This window comes from Asparagus officinalis, chromosome 2 (genome assembly GCF_001876935.1).
Source record: "Asparagus officinalis chromosome 2, Aspof.V1, whole genome shotgun sequence".
Lineage (NCBI taxonomy): Eukaryota > Viridiplantae > Streptophyta > Magnoliopsida > Asparagales > Asparagaceae > Asparagus > Asparagus officinalis.
Genome location: NC_033795.1, coordinates 15489995 through 15499698, shown reverse-complemented (window position 1 = coordinate 15499698; position 9704 = coordinate 15489995). Strand labels below are relative to the sequence as shown.

At 38.6% G+C, this 9704-nt stretch overlaps 2 protein-coding genes and 1 long non-coding RNA gene across 4 annotated transcripts in view; 2 read left to right on the top strand and 1 right to left on the bottom strand.

The window, feature by feature from the left end:
- LOC109830371 (protein ROOT PRIMORDIUM DEFECTIVE 1) lies at positions 472–4973 on the top strand. Its single transcript, XM_020397623.1, is given in 3 exon segments — positions 472–937; positions 940–1814; positions 4387–4973. Coding segments are annotated over 2 exon segments (1242 nt in total). The 5' UTR covers positions 472–556; the 3' UTR covers positions 1801–1814; positions 4387–4973.
- LOC109830372 (probable plastid-lipid-associated protein 7, chloroplastic) lies at positions 4789–7829 on the top strand. The gene is made up of 9 exons (XM_020397624.1): positions 4789–4907; positions 5065–5269; positions 5374–5572; positions 5659–5777; positions 6247–6369; positions 6459–6557; positions 6960–7004; positions 7090–7163; positions 7481–7829. The coding sequence occupies exons 3-9, from the start codon at positions 5380–5382 to the stop codon at positions 7560–7562; spliced, it is 735 nt and encodes a 244-aa protein (XP_020253213.1). The 5' UTR covers positions 4789–4907; positions 5065–5269; positions 5374–5379; the 3' UTR covers positions 7563–7829.
- The window catches only part of LOC109830374, a 2987-nt gene continuing 1296 nt past the window's right edge, over positions 8014–9704 (bottom strand). For both annotated transcript variants that reach the window (XR_002244274.1, XR_002244275.1), the window contains exon 2: positions 8014–8375. This is a non-coding gene — a long non-coding RNA (uncharacterized LOC109830374). The remainder of the gene's footprint in view (positions 8376–9704) is intronic.

Below are 9704 nucleotides of genomic sequence, written 5' to 3'. Positions count from 1 at the left end.
AGTCAAATTGTGCTTAAACCCCACACGGACCAATGAATCAAGGCCTGTGATCTATGGCTTGCACAGGCGAATGGGCTAGGAATTAGATCATAGGAGAACTATCTAAGGCAGCGTTTGGTTGAGCTTGGGATTGGGACTTAAGACTTGAAAATCTAGGACTTTGTGTCTAAACCCAGGTTTTCAGAAAAATCTCTTTTAACTTGCATATTTTATCAGAAAACCTCTCTAAAAGGATCACTCATGGGGGAGTTTTCTGATAAAATCTCAAAATTAAAAAAAGATTTTCTAATACAATCTCAAAGTTAAAGAGATGTTTTCTGATAATTACTATACTTAAACGGGGTTTTCTGCAATCGTTCAAAGGATTTATACATGAATGAAAAAGGCTAATTGCACTTTAATACCCTAAAGTCTCATCAATTTTTAACTAGGTACCCGGGAGTTTAAACCTAACCAAATAGTACCCATCCAAAGTTTCAACACCTTGCGAAATTTTAACCCATAAAATTCCCAAATTTTCTCAAAAAAAACTACGCGAGCTCTCAATTCGACCTCCATGGCGTCAAAAAGAACAACCACCGTCTTCTCTCTCCTCCGAAACCCCCAAACCCAAAACCCTAACCCTAGAAAAACCCCCAGTCGAACCTTCGCTCTCTGGTCCATGACCAAGGACCCCGCCCTCGAATCCGCCCTCACCCGCAACCGCCGTTGGATCGTCAACAACCAAATCAAGAACCTCCTCCTCCGATCCCCAAACCAAATCTCCACCGTCCGTTCCCTCCAGAAGAAGTTCAAAACCCTAGATTTACAAGGTAAAGCCCTGAACTGGCTGAACAAGTACCCTTGCTGCTTTCAGACCTTCACTGATCGTAACGGCGAGGTCTTCTTCGAGCTCTCGAAGCGGATGAAGGCGCTGGTTGAGGAGGAGGAGGAGGTTAGAGCGTCAACGGCAGCCGGTTAAATGCGCCGAGGAGCTGGGCCAAGCTGTTGATGCTGTCGAAGGATCAGAGGCTTAGTGTGGTGAAGTTGAATGAGTTGAAGAAGAGTTTCGGGTTTTGCGAGGATTACTTGCTGAGGATCGTTCCGAGGTATGAGGATACGTTTAGGGTTTTGAATTGTTCGGGTAGACGGAGCTCGATGGAGATCGAGCTCCTGAAATGGGATCAAGACCTCGCCGTCTCAGCGGTGGAAATGAAAGCAGCTGAACGAGGATTCGAGCCTCGGTTTTCGTGCTCGCTTCCTGAATCCTGGATCAAGACTCTAGAGAAATTCGAACATTTCAATACGGGAACTCCTTATATTTCGCCATACGTGAAAAATTGTGCGAATTTTGATGTGGGTTTGGAGGAGAAGAGAGCGGTTGGAATGGTTCATGAGTTGCTTTCTTTGACTCTTTGGAAGAAAGCTTCGATTTTGAAGTTGGAGCATTTTAGGAGAGAGTTTGGATTGCCAGAGAGATTGAATTGTTTGTTGTTGAGGCACCCGTGTATTTTTTATGTATCGAATCGGTATAAGATTTATACGGTGGTGTTGAGAGAAGGGTATAAGGGATCGGAGCTCGTGGAGAAGGATGAGATGGTTGTCGTGAAGGATAAGTTTGGGGAGTTAATGCAAGAGGGGCTTCATGAGTATAATCGTAGGAGGTGTGCGGTGAATTTGGAGAAGAAGAGGAAGAGAGGCGAGGTTAAAGTGAGAGTGAAGAGAGAGGAGGAGGAGGAGGAGGAGGATGAAGGTGAGAGAGAGAAGAAGAGGGAGGAGAGGAAGAGGTTTTACAAAGTTCTATTTGACGAAAACCCGTGAAGATATGGAGTTAGGTATGAACCCAAAAATTTGTTTGAAGTTTTATCATATTTGTAGTTGCTTTAGCTTTTGTTTCTTGAGCTGAAAACATAATGAACATAGCAATAGCACAAGTATACGTTATATAGCCTGTATGATGCATCCATATAATATTCATTCAATTACACTAGCACCAGTATTCCTCTTCTTCTTCTGCGCCAAACAACTTCAATGTTGTGATGAGGATTGAGGGTGATAATTTTATATTTTAACATTTGTATAGCTTGATTTTGGTTGAATTACTCCATATTTGTTTACTTGAAATAATTTTGATTGTTAAGTTGAAATAGGTAGATTTCTACTCATTATTCATGCAACTTTTATATATGTTCATGTTCATATTAGGAATGAATGATGAAGTAAATTCAACTAAAAAGCCAAACTTCGCCCCCACAGCAGTATAGTAACAACATTAACATTTGTAATAATGAAGTTCGAAACTTGGTAGGATTGAAGTTACCGATGGAAATATGCATGGAAAAATGGTACTGTCTAGGATTTGCTAGTCTAGGAAATAAGTATTTGAGGTAAAAGGGGACCGGTATTTCTCTCCATAGTGCTGCCAGTTGTGGTGCTGACTTGACACATATTCAAGTTACTTAGTAGTAAAGTTCAAATCATCGTCAAGACTACAACAGTCGGCTTGGATGTGTATCACGTTACCATCACACTAGCCAACATTGTGGGGGAGTACGCTACACAGTTTAGATGATATTAAATACTACTTTGTGTTTCAAGATTATAAGTGCTTGTTAAAGTTCTTACACGTAATAAATATTCTTTGGACATCTGCAAACTGTTGAGTTGTCCATAAATGAATTTGTCAATGAAGAACTATTTTATGAGTTTCTTCCCTGTTAAACTGATAAATACTCTGAAAATGCAGGTTACCATTACTTTGGAGCATGCAAAAAAAAAAAAAACTACCAGCTGTCAAAGAACTCTTTAAGAAATCTCCTGAGCTCAAGAAAAAAAGATCCATATGTGATATCTACATAGTGTATCGATGCAAGTCATAGTGGGTATAGAGATGATGAAGATGGGATCTTGGAGAAATTGGAGGGGCCAGCTAAGGCAAAATTGAGGAAGAGAGCTGTAGATGAATGGAAGAAGATGGACGATAAGGAGAAAAGCTAAGAAAAGTAGTTAAGAATGGCCAAGTAATAAGTGTGGGGTTCCTGGTTGAGGAGATTTTGTATGAGGGGCAATGTTTTAAAAAGCTTCCATGTTTATCTTGGCCGCCTACCTAGCGCCTAGGCGGTACCTAGGCTGCGCACCTAGGTTTTGATAGTGTGCAGGGAGCATGGTCTGCCTACATGGACTGCGTCCTTTAGACATTGGTCATGATTTCCTCCAGTGCGGCCTTAACGTCCTCTAGCTTCCTCTAAACTCCAACTATGAGCACCTCTCTATCTCTCCCGACCTTCAGCAAAACCTTCTCCACCACCACTTAATAAATTTGTCTAGGTGTCAGTCTAGCGCCTAAACTTTCTATAACATTAGCATTAGCATTTACTATCAGTAATTGTAATTAAAAACTAAACAATAGGAAAATGCCTAACCCCCCCTACGCTCTAGTTGTTGGGTCCAACGCGCAGCCCACCTAGCGCTTTCAGATGTGGTAGAGGAGGCTAGAGAGGGAGAAGGAGAAAGAAAAGAAAGATGAATTTGTGTTCATGTTCGATCGCCTGATGATAAGGAGATTCAGAAGATGGTAAATTGGTGAAGAAGGAGATGGAAATGTTTAGTAAGTATTCTAGGATGTGTTATTGGAGGAGCAAAGTAAGGCAAAGGGCATGCTTAATGTCCAGAGGTAATTCTCTTGTATAAATTTTGATAACGAACATGTAAGAAACATTTATCTGAAAATTCCATGGATTTTCAGTCATTTGAGGATAGAGCTCAAAGTAGCTTTGGTAGAGTGTTGGGTTGAAGTTTAAAGAAGGTTTCTGTAATTGTAGTAAATCAAGTAGGAGAGATTATTTTAACTCGAACTAGCTGCTAGTTTAGGATGTCAATCTACCATTGTCCTGGTAGTGATGAAATCATTCCATCCCTGTAAAACTTTAGTGGGATGTCATGCTAAGTTTGAATATTTTGCTTTGATTTTTATTTACTCTTTCAAAATCAGGAAAATAAGTCTTTGAGGACAGAACTCTTTTTCCCCTTTGGCTGAATTCTCCGGCATTACTAATAGTACAGCGTCTCTCTTGGCGGAATATTTTTGTAAACAGTATTCTGCTCTGTTACGTACTTAACATATTAAAGTCGCTGAGGCCATGAAATGCGCTAGTTAAGAGAGATAACATGGTTGTAATTAATGGATCAAGGAGAACGAGAGGTAGATCCGTAGATCTAAGAGATGTTGGTTGGAAACAAGCAAGAAAGACACAGTAATTGTTAACTTAACAAAGGAGATGAAAGTACACATAGCTGAATAGGATTCATGTAACTGGTCCCAAATATTTGGGACAAAGGCTTCTTGTTGTTGCTGCTGCTGCGTGTTGATTATGAAATTCTGACCCGCTTTATATTTTTTTGTTTCAGGAAATATCAATCCCTCCTGCTCTTGAAATGTCTTTCATGATGGCGTTTCTTGTTTGAAGGTAAAACGCCTTTTGCATGCGAATGAAACTATCTAAATGCCAATTAAAAGTTGTTGCGGGAAGCAAAAAAATCTTGATTCCTCCTCTAAGGTGTTCTAGACTGTTGGATGCAGCCTCTCAAACCAATTTTTCCATGTTTACTGAGGCCACAAGGAGCTGAGACAAATCAGATTGTTCTATAAGAATCACTTGCTATCACAAGGAGTCTGTACTCTTGTCAGGTCAAGTCATTCTCAAAGCTGCTGCCTTATGCTCACTGCCTGTAGCCCATCAAGTAACAATGTATTTTCTCTGCAGTTGAACTATGGATTCAACGGGTTTACCTTCTATCATGCAAAGAGGTCTTATGTATTATGGAAGTTAGGATTTAGCTCAAAGCCCTTTTAGCTACCAGCTCCAGTTCTGGGCATTGTTCTACTTGAGGAGTAATTGGATCGTGCAGTATTTTATTTGGATCACACGGTAATTTTTGTAATTGTAATTGTAAAAGAAGAATTTTCCGGAAAAAATTACGTGCGATCGGTTGCAGTTTTTTTTTTTTTTTTTTTTTTTTTACTTTTGTGAACTGAGCCACTCACCATGCCAATATTGTTCTAACTTTGGTTTTTATGAATTAAAGACCGGGACAGGCTTAGAATACGTCGGGTCACCCCAAACTAAGTACAAAAATAAACAAGTGGCCTCAAATCTCCGGCACGTTATCTCTGCAACTCATAAGATACCTACCTATGTTTATTAAATTTGGTGGGCTCTGATCGCACCCAATTATTGATGGGAGCCAATCCTATTGAATTCTTGTGTCCCTCCGTTGTATTTCTGATCTGGTATAGTCTCCAAACTTATATATATTATGTTTCCTTTACGAACTATTTGCTGCTGCTGCTGCTGCTGCTGCTCTCTCTAACCTAATACTCTCTTCTATGTTCAGGACCCAATGGCTTCACTGGTTCTCCTGCCAGCGTTCCGTTGCCATTACCTGCCGAAACCATCGAGACCACTCGGGTCGATCCCAGCCGTCCGTCTGATGATCAAGAAAACCCCCATTATTAAAGCAGTGGGTGCTGGAACGATGGGTGAGTACAAGTCCACCGAAGAGATAAAATCAGCTCTTTATCAGGCAGTTGAAGGTAAGCATAAGCAGAGGTTAGAGATAACTGTGATTTTGATCGTTTTCGTCGAGAGCATTTACGCTGAGGATTTGTATTTGGTTAAGGGCTCAATAGAGGGATATTTGGGGTTACTTCTGCAAAGAAATCTGGGATACTGGAGCTTGTGGAGTTGCTGGAGTCCAGAAATCCTACACCACACCCTACAGATAACCTCTTGGATAAGGTAATGTTCATTTTCTTGCTATAGATAATGAAATTACCGTAGTCTTCAATGATAGTTTAGTTCTACATTTAGCATAATTAATTTCTACTTCAGGGCAAGAATCGTAGCAATTAAGCAAATACCTGTTTGCTTTTAAGTTGGTAGAGTCTCTTCAACTACATATACCAAACTTGGAAGTTGTGACCAGGGTTGAGAGAGTTATAATTGTATACTCTAACATGTCTTTTTTTAGGGTAAAATGCCAAATTAGACCACTACATTTTTGTAAATACTATTTTACAAGTAAATTTGAGCATGAGTTTCTCCAATATAATATGAAAGGCTCTTCCACTAGACCAAAAATTTCGAATTTATGATGAGAATTTAATGCTACAATTTCAAATTATAACATAAGCAATGATCATAATTAGAACAAAAACTCGATTTAGATGTTTGGTTTGCTTATACTGACCGTGAGGAATAATGGAAGGTTGACGGCTGTTGGAAGCTGGTTTACAGCACGATTTCTATACTTGGAGTAAAGAGAACAAAGCTTGGATTGCGTGATTTCATTGCGCTTGGAGATTTCTTTCAAAAGATTGATGTCTCTAAGGTGAAGAATTCATCTCAATATTATTTTGAGATTAAAGATTTTGCTTACAATTTCATCATCAAGATCTCCCTTGGTATTTAATTGTACAGGAGAAAGCTTTCAATGTGATCAAGTTCAATGTGACAGGATTGAAGATGCTCAATGGGCAGCTCACCATAGAGGCATCTTATAAGATCACATCTAAAACGGTGAGAAATTTTTAATTCATCGTTATAATAATTTGCTCCGCCCGAGAGCAATTCTAGAGTAAATAGAGAGAGACGTGTCCATGTTTTTGATTGGTATATTGCTGATGTGACATCCATAATCCATCAAGACCATCAGCATGATCTGAATATATTAACAATCTATATCGTTGATGTGATAAAGCAATCAAAAATGTGGATTGACACACCGGCCCTCTTACTCTATTATCTAACTAGCAGAGAATACAAGCCACTGTCCAAACATTTCTGTATCTAATAGTTAAATAGCAGTTAAAAATTATAATTATATTTGGATTTTATCGTGTAGAAATGTTTTCAGACTTGTAATTTCAGTTCAGTTTTACTTTCTTAACTGGATGGCGTAAAATTTGCCCGGCATTGCAGAGAGTTGGTATCAAGCTAGAAAAATCAACCATTACTCCAGATCAGGTAAAATCATCTACTTCAATGACAACAGTTTATATGTATTACGTAAAATTATCTCCATTAGTAACACTGCTTGAGGACAACGCAGCTGATGAACCTGTTCAAACAGAACTACGATCTTCTCCTGGCTATTTTCAATCCAGAGGGTTGGCTTGATATAACGTATCCTTGCTGATGCTGTCTAATTTAAGAATTTACCATCACATAATAGGGCTAATTGCACGTATGTTCTTTATGTTACGGCAGTGTAGCCACTTATGCCCCCTCTAAACTTTTTTTATTAACACTTATAATCTACTATTTTCCCCCTTAAACTGAGAGAAAATGTAATCTATTATCACGTGATTCCCATGCAATATCTCGACCTAACTTGAAACAACTAACATCATCTTGCATAAGTACTAATAAAATAGTTTGGAGAAATAACTAATTATATTCTCATAAAGCTCTTTATTTGTTTTTCTTAAGAACAGAAATAGATATGTTGACGACTCCTTGAGGATTGGGAGAGATGACAAAGGCAACATTTTTGTGTTGGAGAGAACTGAAAATGAGCTTTGATGCCAGAATTTCCAGCCGACAAGGAAACGCAAATCTTCTCAAACAAGAATCGAGACAACAGCAATGCAGAAACAAGCTCCACCAGTTATGGCTTGGCTTGTAACTTGTCTTTGGAAACAGTACGAAGAGATTAATTTCTTCTTTGTCAGAGATAATCGAATTTTTTAAGATAAAAATTGGAAGGGTAAAGAAGGAAAATACATGAGATGAGCTCATGTCAAAGCAAGAAAGATTATTAGCAAATAAAAGAGTTTTTGGTCGACTTTATTGTGATCTTCAACTTCACATACAAATGGTAAACAACCATCCTACGTTCTTTTTGGGCTTTCACAATTTCAAAAGGAGAACACTACAACTTGGAACTGCTGCAAAAATTGATGGTGAACCCTTTCTATTGCTTAGAATACTCAAACTTGAAACACAGTAAGAATTTTGCCAACATCATAACAGTAAGAAGTAAACAATTTGGCTTTTTTCAGACAAAAAGAATTCACTTGCAATTAATCTCACATTACCAAATTGTAGCAAAAAAAAAAGAAAGAAAAAAAAGAAAAAGCAATAATAACCCCTTCAAATATTAGGGTTAAAGGTAGATAATACTTCATCATAGAAGCACAGGTTACAGTGAGACCCTAAAGAAATAATTCAAATGTTTTCCGAAAAGATAGATAAATAACCAGTCAGTACAAGATACATCCAAATCCTTGTTAGCTATGACACGCCTAGGAACAATCATGCTGTCCTTAGTGGTGGAGAAACAAGGATAACACCATCTCCTCTAACAAAAAGAAAGGGGACGGTTCGCCTCGTGGTCTGTAGAAAAGAAATAGAGAGGAAGACAGAGATCATCTTGTTAATGTCATAAGAAATGGTAGGTAATAAACCTCTAGTAGTCAAAATGAACAAAGTTACTGATTTAAAGAAATTTTTTTTCACTGATCTAAGTAAGCAAGACTAAGTTCAATTCATGCTAACAATGTTTACATAATAAGAATGATAAGTTACTTGCATATTCAGAAATGGCTTCAGTGAGCGCTCCATTTGACCTTATAGCTTGGAATACTGTACTGATGGACCGTAAACACAAACCTGACTCAAAACATAACCCATCTACGACATGGTATTTATGCGAGTTTGGTGCTACCTGGAGATAAAGCTACGATAAGTTCTGAAGATATTACGTTTAACCATCCACTTCACGAAATAGTTGGCTCTCTGATCCCCTCCCCCACCCCCCCCCACCCCCCCAAAAAAAAAACAAAAAAACAAAAACAAAAAAAATCAATTCTTTGCTTACTACATGCTCAAATAAATTATGGTATAAACTTATTATTGTGTGCTAATGTTGCTCCTTCGTGATATATCAAATAACCCAGTTATAGCATCAAAGAAGGATTTCTAAACAGAGCCGAACAAAACTTTGAACCTTTAGATTGTGAGACTAACTTGTATCAAAATTTCTGCTATTCTTATAGTGAAACAAGACCAGCCAGTTTATGCGTATACTTACAACCCTCCAAGTCACTATCCATTGAACTTTTAGATTTCGGAGGATGACATACACTCTGGTGGATAGCTTGTTTAAAATCTTCATATATTATATATACTATTCACGCCATAGTAGAGAAAACTTGAACATTCTCATATTAAATAAGTAAAAAAATAAAAAGATAGATATCGTGAATATGGCATTCTAGTCAATTCAGACATTGCAACGCACTGTTCCCCTCCCCCCCCCCCCCCACCCCCCCCCCCCCCACAACACACACACCTCGCCACCTCGTATTTTCTTTTTTGGTTTCTATGCGTGTGTGCGTCCATTTCACATATTCAAATGAAATGACTGCTGCCCTCCAAGGTTTTAATGGAAACCCAACACTAATCATCTTTCGACTGTAACAAATAATAGAATCGACACTACTTATGCTGATTATTCTGCAAATTAGTAGAAATGGCATATTCTAGAGCGCGCAACCTCTGAAGGCAAGGATAAAGGACGACACATTGGAGCCAAATGGAGAAAAGACAGAGAATAAAGGAGCTCAAGCACAAACAAGGGTAGATCCAACAAGGAGCTTGAGCACATGGAGATGGAGATGAGTTCACACATCAAACCTTGAAGTTCCTCACAATCAGTGGCGG